This window comes from Dermacentor albipictus, chromosome 3 (genome assembly GCF_038994185.2).
Source record: "Dermacentor albipictus isolate Rhodes 1998 colony chromosome 3, USDA_Dalb.pri_finalv2, whole genome shotgun sequence".
In the NCBI taxonomy this organism is placed as follows: Eukaryota; Metazoa; Arthropoda; class Arachnida; order Ixodida; family Ixodidae; genus Dermacentor; species Dermacentor albipictus.
Window position 1 is genome coordinate 18,627,547 of NC_091823.1, and position 15,488 is coordinate 18,643,034.

Here is a 15,488-nt window from a genome sequence, read left to right on the forward strand (position 1 = left end):
AGAACGTAGTTACTTTGGCTGGCTTTAGTGTCTTGACATGGATGTTCTGGCGTAGGTTAAAAAAAATGTTGATATTTTTTTATGTGACATGACGGCACAAATGAACCACCCCAATGCTTCGTCTCATTGGACCTCACTGCCTGCTTTGTCAACTCGTCTGCTAGTGTGTTGATTTGGCTTGTCTCGTTGTATGTTCCGATGTAAGACTTTAGAAAAGTCAATAGACCTATGGCGTCAAATGTTTATAACAACATTAAACTCACAAAGTTCCGCAATTGAAAACCCAAGCACAACTTTGGAAATGTCAATGCAGCTTTCACATCAAGAGCTTATGAGATTTATACCCATAAAGTTTCGCAATTGATATCCATGCGCTCCATAGATTCCGTGGCCTCAGTGAGATGCCGCAGCGAGCCCGCTCACCATCAAAGCGCCCTTGAAGCTTTGTGCTCGGATGGGACTGCTTGGCGTTATGCGACTCCCGGTGTATGGGCGTTGCCACGAAATCCAGCCCGAGTTTGCAATCTTCGCGGTTAAATGTCTTTTCGAGCGTCAAAAAGACATTCTAGACAAAATCCAGAGTGATTTCCCGCGCCGGGGGTCGCTTTGGTCAGCGGTGCATGGACAGCACGAAAAAATTTCGGGGGGGGGCTGAAGCCCCATAAGCCCCCCCCCGGCTACGCCCCTGGTATGTATGTATATATGTATGTATGTGTGTGTGTATGTACATATGTGTGTGAGCGTGCAAGCACGCGCACATAACTATATATATGAATGAGAAGGGACTGTTGGCTTCTTACAATATAGTTTACTGATCTGCTTCTCCTAGGCCATGCAGAACGCAGAAAAATTTACCTTTTTTTTTTGCACACAAATGCCACAAGTTGTTTGCGCTACAAAGTGGTTTTTAACACACTGATCGCAACGCTAACTCTAGATCCCACGTCACCCGGACGCGAGACCACAGTGCACCTTGCATGCTTTAAAGTGCTTGTACACAGTGCCGATTGAAGTGTTGGTAAAACACTCCTACAATATGAAAAAATTGCAAGGCCTCACATGTTTCACATCTACCACTACCTGCCATGTATTACATAAAAAATTAAATTATGGGTTTTTATGTGCCAAAACCACAACATGATTATGAAGCATGCCGTAGTGGGGGGCTCGGGAAATTTGGACCACCTGTGGTTCTTTAGCGCGCACCTAAATGTGTGTTCTCGCATTTCGCCCCCATCGAAATGTGGCCGCTGGGGCCAGGATTCGATCCCGCGACCTTGTGCTCAGCAGCCCCTCCACTAAGCAACCATGGCAGGCATGTATTACATGGCGAAAACGTATGAGCACAGCCATAGCGGTATCAATGAAAGACTGTAAACAGTGAAATGGTGAACCCAAGAGGATTAAATTATGACTATAGAGATCTCTAAAACGATGTGACAGAGAGCAGTTGAGACATTTAAACCCTCCATTCGGTACAAAACAAAGGACACCAGAGTAAATATGTATGAACAAGTGATGACTTTATTGGTCATGCACTGAATGGGCAAAAATACCACTGCTTTAATGGGAGAAAAAGTTGCACAAAAATATCAACTAAACATCAAGGTCTCGATGACTCCTTGCTATAAGATAGAGTCCACTGCTTTTGATCTATAAATGCTCCAGGTTCCTGCAAGAGAAAGGAAAAAAAAAGTGTTAATTGTTTTTCTGAAACATGCTACATTCTAGAGCAGTTCCTCAGATGCCTAACAATCTGTGATCTCGCAATGATCTGGGAGGTACATGTGACATTGGCAAGCTGAACCTATGCCTTGAAGTTGACCTCTTAAATATTGTCACTATATCTTGGTGTTATTTCTTATCAACTGTTTATATCTTTAATATTGCTCATAACAATGACGGCAAGAAAATGGCAAAATGATGCAGCTTCTAAACAAATGCGGTGTGTTAGTTGACAAGATTAATAGTAGTTTACAATCCAGCTTCTTTCTTAAGCATACAACAATGCATTTTATCTGACAGTATGATGCGATACAGATATTTAAAGCTGCACATTTAGGGTTGTCACTGTTGCCAAGCAAAAGAACTGGCACCGAGAAAGGGTGTGGGTGCGGGGTATGGTGATATATACTGAATGCAAAAATAAAAAGAGAATGAAAACAAAATAATGTAGCGATATGCTGAGTAGGAACTTTGCATGACTAAAATTTATTGAAAGCCTTCATATCAAATTTGGTATATCGTTAAAATTTTCATACGGATGCTGCTGCAAATAACTGCATGTCAGTATTCTACTAAAACACAGTAATATGCATGTCCAGATGACAAATTACTTCATTCTTTAATTAAGTATTCAGGGAAGGCTTAATAAATTAGGAATAAATTTGTTTGCGGCAAGTTCCTTGCTATGTATGAATGCTCGACAGAGAGCTTGCAATGCAACTTATAGTGCACCAATTTAGAAGGACCTTAAAACTGGCAAATAGTGCACTGATGTGAGGGCGGAACCAGCACCATAGAAGAAATACCGGTTGGGCCAGTGAAAGGCCAGCCAGGTGGCAAACCTATGCACACATGTTGTTCCAGTTAATGTAGACGGCAGATTCTCTGTAACTCATGAATAACAGCAGTAAGGGACTGAAGTATAGCGAGCCAGCAGCTTAGCAAGGACTGCATGTTTCTTACACGTGCAACACTTTTAAAGATGCTGCACCACTTGCGGGAAACCCATAGGTGATGCCACTGGGGTCATCTAGTTGACATGTGTACCCCATGCGAGGCTCGTGCTGCATAGGGCAAGTTGACCTTTGATTGTTTTTGCATGTTTGGTTTTTGAATGTGGGAGAGGGTTCATTGTACTGTCGGTGTTGATAAGCACGTCCCTGTCACTGTATGTCTTCTTAAGTCTGAACCGGACCAGCCACCTTTCAGTGGGGTTGCTATTGGTTGTTAGTTTGTCACTTGTGGGCCAAACTCCCGTGCTTGATGACACCTGGAAAGATTGTTCGAGGCTTCTAGTCTAAAGTCAAGTGCTATACATCTTCAGCTTTGCTGAGTGGGACAGGTTCTTAGTGTCAGCCAGTTCCAAAAGTTCTCTCCATAACTATGTCTTGCCTGTAAATTTTTGTATGCAAAGCTGCATTACTGTAACAACTTCAAGCCTTCTCCAGTCTTTACAGTCATATAATGATCAAGTAGCTCGTTCCTAGCAGGCACACCTCTAGTGTAACGGGGAGAATCTGCCTTCCTATAGTCACTGATTAGACAGTCTTCAGTGCTTCACTGAAGTTGCAGACAAGAAGAAACAATGAAGAATACAAACCAAGGTTTACTACAACACTTGTGAATAAGAGATATGCAAGTACGCTTCCCGACACATTTCGTTTAACCTACATATGATGGTGGACATTGTTCTAGCAATGGAATTAAAGCAGGAGTGCATGAGCTGATGCTACTATCTTTGCCACCATCTCCTTCTCACTACTATGTCCTCACTGTTTGCTAGCCTACTCTCAGCTCAATGATGCTGTGAGTGCAGTGGTCGACCATCTTGTGTAGGTGCAAACCAATATTGAAGGAAAAGCCTCCTTCTAGTATTTCGTGTATCCCCTATGGCAGCGACTTAACATGAAAAAGGGCTTTCCTACCCCATAACTAGCTAGGTGGAGGTTGAGAGCCGTCATGCTGGCGAGGAGGGCTGTCTTCTGATTCAGTCCTTGGCACTGCTTCTTCATGGGAGACTTCTGATGCATCCTGGTGTAGTAAGGAGGAGAAGCACACAGAAAAGAGTGGCAATCACTACTTTTATCAACTGATTGTGTTCGACGCCCTTAAGCAAAATATGGGCTATGAGACACAGTGAAGGACTCCAGATTAACTTTAACCACTTGATGTACTTAACGTGCATCCAAAGCATGGTAAACTAGCATTTTTGCATTCTGCCCATGTCGGAATGCGTCCACTGTGGCTGGCAATCACACCCACAACATATTGCTCAACAGCAGAACACTGTAGCCACTGAGCAATTGTGGCACGTATTTACCATTTCAGACAGTTACTCTTAGTACTAGACTCGAACCCGGATATATCGAACCCACATATAAGGAATTATTGTATATAATGAATATATGCGAATGTATACATGCGAATGTATAGGGCTGGTGCACATGTATATAGAATGCCCGCACACCAGCACATTCAATATATCGAACATGGCGCCTGGAGGTGGAGAAGAGAATCGCGCGCCGGGGAAAGTACGGAGGAGCATGCTGAGCGCGCGGCAAAGCAAAGTTACCTAGAGAAAAGTCCACAACCTGGTGGACACAACGGTCCACCAGGTTGTGTCCACCAGGTTGTGTCCCTCCACGTGCGACAGGCAGCTTCGTAAAGCCTTAGGCCTAAAGCGTCGCTAGCCTGACAACAACCGGCATCCAACAAACAACACCCAAAATGGGCGCAAAACAGGCAGCCGCGAGGAGACGTCAGCTCTGTGAGGTGGTCCTACTCCGCTCGGTGCACACAGCATCCGAGTTGACGGCGCCCACCGTCCCAGACGGTGTCGGAGTGCCCGGTGCCAGGCCGCAATACCAGTCAGCCCGTAGTGGCACCCGTGGCCCGCGGCCACTCGGCTCCCAGAGCCGCGACTCCATCAGAGTCAAAGAGATAGAAGAAGCTATTTACATAAGAAATTCGGACCACCCACGAGGCTTCCGTACTCACTCGCTTCAGGCTTGCCAATATGCTCCGCGGGCGCTATGCCTCGCTCTCCCAGGATGCAGACCACGTGGCTCTCGTCCCGACGAATGTCATTAAAAAAAACGCTTGCGAAAAGGCTTAGCATGTTGACATGTTCAAACACACTACAGCCACCGTCACCTCGCTCAAGAAAGCATGCTGCCGATGCTAGCGATCAAAATTCACGCTAGGCCTACGCTTCGGTTCAAACAAAGGTCGCGAACGAAGCAAAACTGTTAAAATTATCGTCCAATGCCCCAAGAGGTCCACGTTGGGCAGCCAGATGTGGGGTACTCCTCCGTGCTCTTGGGACAAAGGAACGACAACACAGTAGTGCAAACAATCACAAGGGCATTTATTGCACCTTTCATACATCAATGCCTGCTAGCCGAGTTGCTATCCACAAAACATGCCGATGGGCACGCGACAAATCTAGAAGTCCGACTCACCGCGACCGGAAGCGAGCGAATATGTTCGCCCCATGCTGGATCCCAACGCCTGGTCGTTCGCGTGTATAGTCACGCGAATCGTGGCGCGTTCGAAGGCGGCCACGTGAGGCGGTCTCGCAGAAACATGGGTCGGCGCGCACGCGGGAGACGTCCCCGCCGTGCGCCGACCCGCCGGGAAAGAGGGTCGCTGCACGTGCGGCACGGCACGTCCGTCCCGCTTGCTGTATCAAACCCCAGAGAGAGCGCCTTGTCTCTCCCGCACCCAAGTAACCCCGCAGCAGCGCAAAACTAGCGCCATCTCTCGGACTGCGCTTCAACCACATCGACCGCGCGGACATCACGCAGGCCACGCGGCGAAGCAGGATTACAGGAGACGCGCTATGCGGGAAAAACATCAGGGGAGGCGCGAGGGTCGCGCATCCCCACAATATACAGACTGACCAGATTGTAGGCAAGCGTACAAGTGCACAGTAACGCACTGACAAATTTCAACTTTATTTTTGAACGATCCCTTTTGGGAATGCTTTCAGTTCCACGGCATTTTACGTAACTAGCACAGGAGATGTCGACGAATGATAGTGTTCCTGACACAGTGCCAAGAATGCAGCCACTCATAGACACCGATGCGTCTGATGATATGATGCGAAATTCTGCGAAAGTGAACGTATCCCTGAAAGTGGCCATTCTAGAATATGGCACACTTTCTTAGCCACTTGTGGAATAAAGTCGCCTGTTTTCTGGCAAATTTGGGTACAGTCGAACCAGACTATATCGAAACCGTTTACATTGAATTATTCTATATATAAAAAAAAAATAGCAGCGACTCCCCATATATCGAACGTCAAGTGGCGGAAATGTGCCCCCAGAAGTTGGCTTTCCCTCGCGGCGACAAATAAACGCAGCGGTGCGGCTTCATGCAACTGCTCTGCCTATCATGACCGCGCTGCCTCGGACAAGCCATCGACACCCCCCTGCAAAAAATGATCCTGGCCCGCCCGCAGTGCTTGCTCAGACAGCCAATCAGGGGCTCTTGTGCCCTCGTCGTGCAAGATGGCGAAGGTGCGTGTTGTCTCGCTGTTTTTCTGGTTCATTGTGTTTGTGCCTTGTGGGCCTTCTCCCGCAGTGTAGCCGTGATGAAGCGGCAGAATTTGCCTTTCGTCATGAAGCTCGAAATCATAAATCGGGTCTAACGCAGTCAGAAGTCGGACGTCCCCACAGCGTGCAAGATTCTGAGGAGCACTCTCAGCACTATCTTGAAAAATAAGGGGGAGATTAGGGTTAAAGTGGCCAAACGCGCAACCTGGTGCCTGCGGCGCCCGACGCGCACACGCGGCCGTGTACGAGTGGTTAATCCGAAATTGCTTCAGCCGTGGCGGCTTCCGCATGCTCGGTGATGACTGTAAATTCTGATGAATGCGACGAAGCCGTTGCCTGTGCTGCCGAAGTTTGGAGCGAACTGTCAGAATTTCCGGAATCTGTTGACGAATCAACAGTGGATGAGTTTGTGAGTGCAAATGATGGTGTCACGACCATGGGAGAGCCAGAAAACGAAGACTACATTGCCGACATCGTACCGAGCACAAGTGAAAGTGGGCAAAATGAGGAAAGCAACGATGGTCCTTTGCCCACATCCTCTGAAGCGATTGGTGCGCCCTGCACTAGTCCGGTGCTTCTGCACAAATGCGGAGTTGCGGCCTCAGCTGCTCCAACTTCTTAGACAATATGGAGAAGTGCGTGCGTCGCAGGCAGAGAAATCGCTTAAGCAGAAAAAAATGCAAGACTATTTCATGCGAAACTAAGCTAGTTTCATCAATAAAGTGATTTTATAAATGGTATGTGCTTTCACGACATCCAATTATTTAGCAGGCTTATATCGAACTGATAGGCATTTTTTTGTGAGTTCGATATAGCCGGGTTTGACTGTATTTCGGACTCCCGATTATGCGGACATTTAGGCAGTCTCCATTGAGCCTTAATTATCGGTTTGCAATGTATAGATAACATAAGTTCGATTTATTATGTTGCTTTAGTCATGAATGCTATGCACGTTGGTAGACCACAGTGCCAACACACATATTGCACGGTCACTAATTTTGGTGTACTTCGGCGCAAAATTGTGCTTTTTATAAGGATGGTGCAGGAAATCTTGTTTGGTGCAGGAGTGGGAGCACTGAGTGGTGGAAAGAGTACCACAAATGTTTTATTTACCTACAACAATCTTTCTACCGATAGCTTCTAGATAATGAACAAAGTTCTACAATCTGGCAAGTCTCATAATTAGACCGGTGAATGAAAATTATACCACATAAAGCAACCTTCTCTTCAAATACCAAAAAAAAACTTCAAGGGGCCCTCAAACACTTTTCTAACTAATCATAGAATGGCCTCACTATTAAAGGGGGTTGTCTTGCAAATGTCACGCAGAAAACACTTTTCGAACTGTTCGAGTATAAGTAGAGTTATTGCACTGACACGCGACTTTCTCTCTCTTTTCGTCTTCGCTATGCGCTGAAAGCTACACAGAGGAAAAGTCAAGGGGGCAAAGCCTCACCCAAAAGTTGAGTGTGTTGACGGCGAAAGGGCTTATACTGGCACCCATGGTGACTGCAGTAAGCTACACTACACAGCATGTTGCTGCTATCTCGGAGACCATGCACAGCAGACACTGCTATGCGCATCTGTCATGCGTAGACCGGCAGGGCAAAAATAAAATTATCTTTCTCTCTTCATTAGTTCAGTGACACACAAATGTTTCGTTAATTTATCTAAAAGTTAGCAATTATGTATTACTGAGAATTTTCTCACACTAACAAAATCAGCCAAATTGGTGGGTCCAGGTGTTTGTGATGTGTTTGCAGACAACATTCTGGAAGCAAAGGCAAGCAAGTTTTCACTGCTTTCAACACGAGATTGTAAATTTGTGCTGCATGCAGTGCAATAATATTTGGCTCATACGTTTACAGGAAACTCTTGTACAGGTAAACAATGTTTCCTTACCGTTAAATATTATGCTCTGGAAAAGAGGAGAAGAAGTTACAAGCGAGCGTGGACATGAGCGTACATCTGCATTTTTTTAGTTGTTTCTGCAAGTGTGCCATAACCAACATGTTCTATACTTCGCCTCGCTTTGTGTTTTTCAACAGTATGATGCTGTGACCAGGATAAGATCCACAGTTGTAGACACCTGACGATGAAAGGAGCTCCCTGGAGAATCACTGATTGACACGATCAATGCAATGATGCTGCGACAGAAACAAAGAATGATCCCTGTAATCATGAGTCCTCCGATTCCCGATGTGACATAAACATGCTACTGCTCGAGCGGCGGTCACCACGATCATCAACGACATGACAACTCTTATGCAGATGGAACCAACACCAACTGATGAGCTGCCCAACCATCTTAGCCTATTGAAGATAAAGGAAACTATGCTTATGGATCTTTATAACCAAGTAGAAGAGCAGGTTACCATTGATAATATTGAGGACGAGCTTCAAAGCATTGGACAGTATCAAAAATCTATCGTCCTTGCGAAGTCTCACGAACGCATTTTATCCATGCTCCAAGCAATGACTATGCATGTTTCTCATGATGACTCTCATCAAGCACCTGCACAGGTTAAGCTACCTAAGCTCAATGTGCCGAAGTTTGATGGTGTCCCCATTAAATAGCCAGAATTTTGGGAACAACTTGAGTCTACCATTCACCAGAACCGGTACCTCACCAACATAGACAAATTGAAATATCTTCAGAGCTACCTGAAGGGTAAAGTGGACGGAGTAATCAGCAGTCTGCCGACAACTAACGAGAGTTATAGCACAGCTACAGAACTTCTCGAAGAAAGATTTGGTCATAGGTTGCTGTATGTTAACGAACATATGTGCCGTCTTCTAAACCTACGTAAAGTTCATTCCTATGAAGAGCTCGAAGGGCTTCAAAGGTTGCATAAAGAAGCGCAGACTTGTGTGAGGTCCCTTTATAACATTGGCGTCAAAGAAAAGAAATATGGATTGCTTTAGAAAACTGCTATAATACCGAATCTTCCACAAGGAACGGTACTCTGTTACACTCAGCACATCTTATTTTAATCAAACACAAACATTACTAATGACAGATTAGATGAAATGTTGGTTCTTCTAGACTTCTTGAGCCTTGAAGTAAGAAGCTGGGAACAGGCCATACTGATGGCTGTTGACAAGAGAGAACAAGCCTTAAATGCAAAATGACAATCCAATGAACATTTCCAAGGTTCTGCATCTATGTTAACCTTGAAACTTACTCCAGAGAGTTGAATACTATGCTGCGACAAAGATCACTCAGTAGATGTTTGCCAAGCTGAACTAACATCAGATGAGATAACAGAGAAGCTACACAAATTAGGATGCTGCTTCCGCTGCGCTAGACAATTTCACAGAGCGAAGGAATGCAGAAGCTGGAAGAGATTAAGCTGTGCAAAATGCAAGGGGTGACATATCACATTGATGTGCAACCCAAATTGGAAGCAGAAAAATACAGAAACGGAGACAATTGCTTTCAGTTCATAAACAAACTCGCTAAAGCACACAGTTCTTCTGCATACCACACAAGTATGAGTTCAGTGCACTGTAAGCAATGGCCTTGTAAGAATGTTGATTGATGGTGGCAGTTAATGCAGCTTTATCACGGAAGAGTTGTCTAGGAAGCTGAAAGCCCCTGTGTTAACCGAAGAGCAGCTTACCATCTCGGGATATAGAAACATTTCAGCACCTCAGAAATATTATTGGAGAGTAGAAGTCATGCTGTGTAGTCAGTACAAACTCACTTGAAATAAAGGCTAGAGAAGTTCCAGAAGTATGCAACGACTTGTCAGCATTGACAGAGACAAATGTACTTGAAAAGGTGAAATGCAAGGACTTATGTTTGGCTACCGCCACCGTATTTCAGGTCTTGTCTGAGCATGGGATAAGTGTGCTTGTAGGAGCAGACTGGCAACTCGTCAGCGGAAAAATTCATAGACTGGACTACTCCTTGAATGCCATCGAAACTATCATAGAATGGACACAAGCATGCGGCCGCATTCTTTTTAGCTGTTTTTGCAAGTGTCAAATAAACTGGACATTTCCTACTTCGGCTCCGCTTTCTCGTTTTCGACAGTTACTATGCTCAAAAAGTGTTTTGGGCCCGTTTAAAAGCTGCATGGCACAATGATGCAACAAGACAACAAAATGGTGGCTGAGAAAGGAAGCCCAGAAAGTGATTGTTTTCATCAAAGCAGGGGGGTGGGGGAGTAATAATAAAAGTAAAGAACTTCGTACAAACGTGGTAACTGGAAAGAGAGCAATATGCTTACGGATGCTGCCTGCCTTGAAGCAGCATCATCAGTAGGCTGTTCTGCCGCACCACTTTCAGCTCCACCAACCGCCTGCATGGATGCACAAAAGACAGCAGTGAGACTACAATCTCTTCAAATGTGAAGATGTGAGTACAATCATCAACATCAAAACAAGTGTTTTAGTGTGATGTGTTAATAAAGAAAGAACAAAAATTGGAGGACGCTTAAGCTTCGCCTTCAAGAGTGGAACGCGATAATGTTACCCGTTCGCACCGCCCACTCATTCGCTCGGCATGCTCTTGATGAGACGAAGGGGAGAAGCGGGCGAGTGGCACGCCACTTGTCGGGGCAGCGCCATACATTGCGAGGAGGGGGTCTTCTGTGTTTGCCGCAAGATGGCTCTGCGTGTGCGCCAAGCGCATTAGAAATGTAGCAAAAACGTACTTCGCTACTTGTTTAACTGCGACTTCTGTAATTTACATGTCCATTATTACCGATATACACAGCAGTATAACTTTCTACGGCACGTTTCTAAGGCAACACCACATTCACTAGAGGTGCTTTTGTCCCGATTTGAACCATCGAACTCATGGCTGAGTGGTAGCGTCTCCGTCTCACACTCCGGAGACCCTGGTTCGATGCCCACCCAGCCCACCTAGCAAGTTGTTTTTATTTATGAATTGCCTTCCGAGATTTTTCACTCACGGTCAACGCCGCCGACACCGGCATTTCTGCAACACGATCTCCTTAACGCGGTCGCATTAAAACAAGAGGTAGTGTTGAATATTATCGACCTCTTAGCCTGTAGCCAAAGCTGCCTGCCCATTTCATGAGCTATACCCCTGTGAAGCGGGGAAGTCAAGTGCACTTATAGAGAGTACACATCGGAACCTTTAGGCTACTTTCGGCTACGCGGTGCTAAACGCGAAAACAGAGTGCACTAGCACTAAAAAAAAAAATTTGGCGCCAGCCTAAGAGCCTGTTTTTTGATGATGTAGATTAAAAAGAAAGAACTTCTAAAAAGATATTGCTTTACATTGTATTATAGAAAAAAGCAACCATAACATAGATTTTCTCAACAAAAATGAAGATTTTTATTATAAGAGTGTTACAAGTCAATGCCGGCCAAGACTAATGTCTAGCCAATCCAGAACATGGTGGCATGCAACGAGATTGCATTTTATGCTGCTAGAAAAGAATATGAGCAAGTTCTGTTCTGATTGTTTTGGTAAAAGCTGTTCAAGAACTAAAATGACTCATAATGGCAAGACCTTGAGCGCAATTCAAAAAAGACAGGGATGTGACAGGGACACAGGACAGCCCTGTCCTGTTTCTGTCATGTCCCTGTCTTTCTTGAATTGCGCTAAAGGCCTTGCCATTACGAGTAAACCATACCGACTAGCCTAAGAATCAGTCTTGTTGAACTAAAATGAACTTGTGCATCCCTTTTTTATGAATTTCCTTTTGTACCATTCAAACTGCTGGCGGTGAGGCTATGCACTCGGCCAGCAAAGTGCATTCTTCGGCACAAACACTCCACTTGCGACGTTTAGATTTGGCAACCTGCACTTAAACCGAGTGACACTCTCCGTAAGTGCACTTAACTTGCCCGATTGACAGGGGTATTACACAATGTGCATCATTCTCAAAATTGAGTTGGAACACCAAGGACAAGGCTAGGCATGTTGTTAGGGAAAATAATTTTTTCGCGCTTTGCTTATGATACAAGTCAACAGCACTGCAAGGAACAAACACCTGTAGACTTTAGTAACAGCAGCTGGCACACCATTTTTAACACACCAAATACTGAGTCTGACGTACCGTGTTTATTCATAAATAGGTCGGCTTGGCAATGATGGTAAATTGCTCTCCCTTAAAAGTGTTTTATTGCGATTGGCCCATTTTTGCCATCGCCGTGATGTTCCGTATAAAGTCCAAGGATGATAACACTGCCACCGTGCGCTGTATGCTGTGTGTGTGAGTGAAAGCATGTTAGGGTGAACTGACAACTGCGGCTCAATCTCGCATGCACAAGGAAGGAAAGCGGCAAGGAAGCGCGCCGTCTTCCGTAGTGCGCAAGAAACTGGGGGGAGGGGAGGTTGGGGGGGGGGAGGCTGTACTTTGGCAGCGACTGTGTATGATGTGCAGTCGTGCGGGTCTTATCTTGAAAGTGATCTGTTTTGGGGCAAAGTTTAGGTTGGTTGACAGCTCGCAGCTTTGCATGTGCTATGTTCTTGCCACTCAGTTTACGTTTACGCAACAGACAGCACATAAGTCACTTCGCTCGCTGCTGCCGTCCTTCCTCATGCCAGCGTTCTGACAGCGAGTGTCTGAAGTCATTGAATGTGATGTGTGCATGTTTGCCTGTACACGCTCATGCTATGCTTGTTAAGTTAGTTACTAAGCGAGTGTTTGCAAGTTTATACAGCCGATAAAGCTGCTATCCTTACTTATTATGGCTGTCTACTAAATTGCTATAGCAATCAATGCTTTGCCTTTCAGGCGAAACTGCAACTATTTTATTGAAGTCGAGAAATGCATTTGATGATAAAATAGGCTACTTCAGAAATATCGTACAGCAAAAAGTACCTCAATGCTCTCAGCAGAAGTGGAGTTATTGATAAGTAAAGATCCCCTTCGTGGTGCTTTCGCTCTTTCACTGTCTTGCACTGCGAAGGCTATGGCAAGGCGGAGCGTGCCCACAGTGGTTCGCCTACTGATCATCACTGTGGTGTGTACTTCATTACGAAGTGATGTCTGCCAAGGCGTCTAGCCAGGAGCAGCCAGGAGTGAGCATGTTGCAAGCGTACATGCAGTCTGACCTTAAGCAGAAGAGGAGTTACTGGTAATCAAAGATCACCTTTGATCCCCTTCGCAATGTTTCCACTCCTTCTTCAATGCCTAGCACTGCAAAGGATACGGCGGAGTGGGGCGGGCACACAACAGTCTGCCTACTGAATGTCATTGTGGCTGGCAGCTCAAATTTGATTTTGGATGTTTACATAGGCGCCACTACTTCCGATTTTAGCGCCTACGACAGGATTTCCAGAATTTTGCATTCTTTTTCTATTTGGCACAGACTGCCAGATTCAATCGTTATCATCAACAATGTGGCATGGGAACATTTAGTAGGCAGGCTTATTTTACTAAAGAACAGAAACAAACATTAATGGTGCAGTGGCTGCTCATTGTTATATTCGAATATTGCTAAATCCAGGAATTTTACAAGTAGTAGGTTCGACTGGACTTTCAGCCTAATTAAAATATTTAATGTTGGTCCCTTCTTTGATATTTTTCCTGTGCAAACCGGTTATACCAAATATCGGTTGTAGCAATAGAATTTTCTTGCAACTTAAAACTGAGTTTAATTGTGCAGTGGATAACTTGTGGATAAAATCTGTGATAACATAAACAGTTCAGGGACCCTTGTTTAGTTACTAAATATTCAGCAAACTGTTCACACAAACTCCTCATAAACAGATTTTTATGGTATTTCATATGTTTGTCCTAAAGGGTATCTACTGCAAACATGGTAAGCAATACATTTTACATTGATTCATTCTCATAAATAAAGTTTAAGTTTTTTGACACAGGATGTACTTAACTGTCTCTGAATTCTTTGTAACTGGATTACCCTGTGCCTTTCATACATGTTGTCTCCGCCACTAACCCTAATGGCTGCTTCAGCAAGCAAAACCATGCAAAGTGGCACAACTTACCCCTAACAATGCTGGTGCTGCCACATCTTCAGGCTGCTGGTCTGCGGCATCTTGCTCAGCAGCAGGCGACTGATCTGCTTCGGCCAAATCTTGTGTTCCCTCAGCCTCAGGCTCAGTTTCCAGCTCACGATCTTCGTCGTCTTCTGCTTCCTCGCCTTGCTGCTCACCGCCAGGTGCAAGGCCCCTGCAATGGACGATACACTAATTTCTGCAAGCAGGTTTTCCTCTGTGTGTTACCTGCCCTAACCAAATAGTCAACCCCTCCCGCTAGTTGAACTGTTAGCCGTGAAAAGCATATTTTTAAAGTTTGGATGGTGTGAGGAATGGAGTGTGACAGGGATGCTTGCATCAGACTGCACACTGACGAGTTATTTACGATTTTAGTTTGAAGTCTGCCATCTTGGTTAAGTCAGATGAGACATGTGGAGAAGTACACTTGCAGGTTCTGCACACCGTAAAACCTCCTTAAAACGAAACCACATAGAATAAGTTACCCTTCAGGTGTGTGTTGGGGGTGTGTGTAATCATTTAACTCTACCTCAAAGATTCCAGTAATTTGGGTATGGCTCGTTCTACTGTATGTACAAGTGGAAGGCACCTTTTCAGGCATGAACAGGCCACCATTACAATGATAATGGGCTTCGTTCCTTCACTACACAATTTAACAGAGCGTTCCAAGATAGACACATTGCAATGTGAGTTCAGCAGTGTGCACTTGTAGTTGGCTGTTGGGAAGAACTACAACGGCACAGCAGGCCCATGGGACTTCTGTACCATTTTTACTACTTGAAACAGTGAAACACATTTCGAAATCAATTCTACTGAGCTGCTACCACAATTCTGTGAAAGGTTCTATTGGACGCAAGGTCATGAAATGATTTGCATGGCCATTTATAATTTCTATAATCCAGTGTTAGGTGTTCCAAACAGCTTGACACCCAGACAAACTGGAAACTACCTTAAAAGGGCAGCGGTTTGGGCTAGTTGGTGTGTCAATTAGCGAAAGCTATAGCACTAAGCTAAGGACGAGTGTACAATATGACAGCACCTGTTGTCTGTCACATTGTGTATTCGTCCTTTGCTTCGCGCTATAGTGCTCGCTAATTGTGGGAACTACCATTAGGTTAACACCTTTTCCAAATGTTTTTATGACATGAGTGGTGCCAAAATCTTTCCTAATTTAACCCTTTCAGTGTTACGTTTTTTCTCGGATATTATAAAACAGACAGAACGGTTTATTTCTGGTTGTGCAGAAATGAATAAATGACACA

General features: G+C 44.9%; 1 protein-coding gene across 7 annotated transcripts in view; it reads right to left on the bottom strand.

The window, feature by feature from the left end:
* Positions 1-1,502: 1,502 nt before the first annotated feature.
* Positions 1,503-15,488, bottom strand: part of LOC135896952 (pericentriolar material 1 protein-like) — a 115,490-nt gene continuing 101,504 nt past the window's right edge. For all 7 annotated transcript variants that reach the window (XM_070535176.1, XM_070535174.1, XM_070535177.1 and 4 more), the window contains 4 exons: positions 14,218-14,401; positions 10,517-10,588; positions 3,651-3,756; positions 1,503-1,672 (listed from right to left, as the gene is read on the bottom strand). In XM_070535176.1, coding sequence (XP_070391277.1) covers positions 3,658-3,756; positions 10,517-10,588; positions 14,218-14,401 — 355 coding nt within the window. In that variant the 3' untranslated portion in view covers positions 1,503-1,672; positions 3,651-3,657. The remainder of the gene's footprint in view (positions 1,673-3,650; positions 3,757-10,516; positions 10,589-14,217; positions 14,402-15,488) is intronic.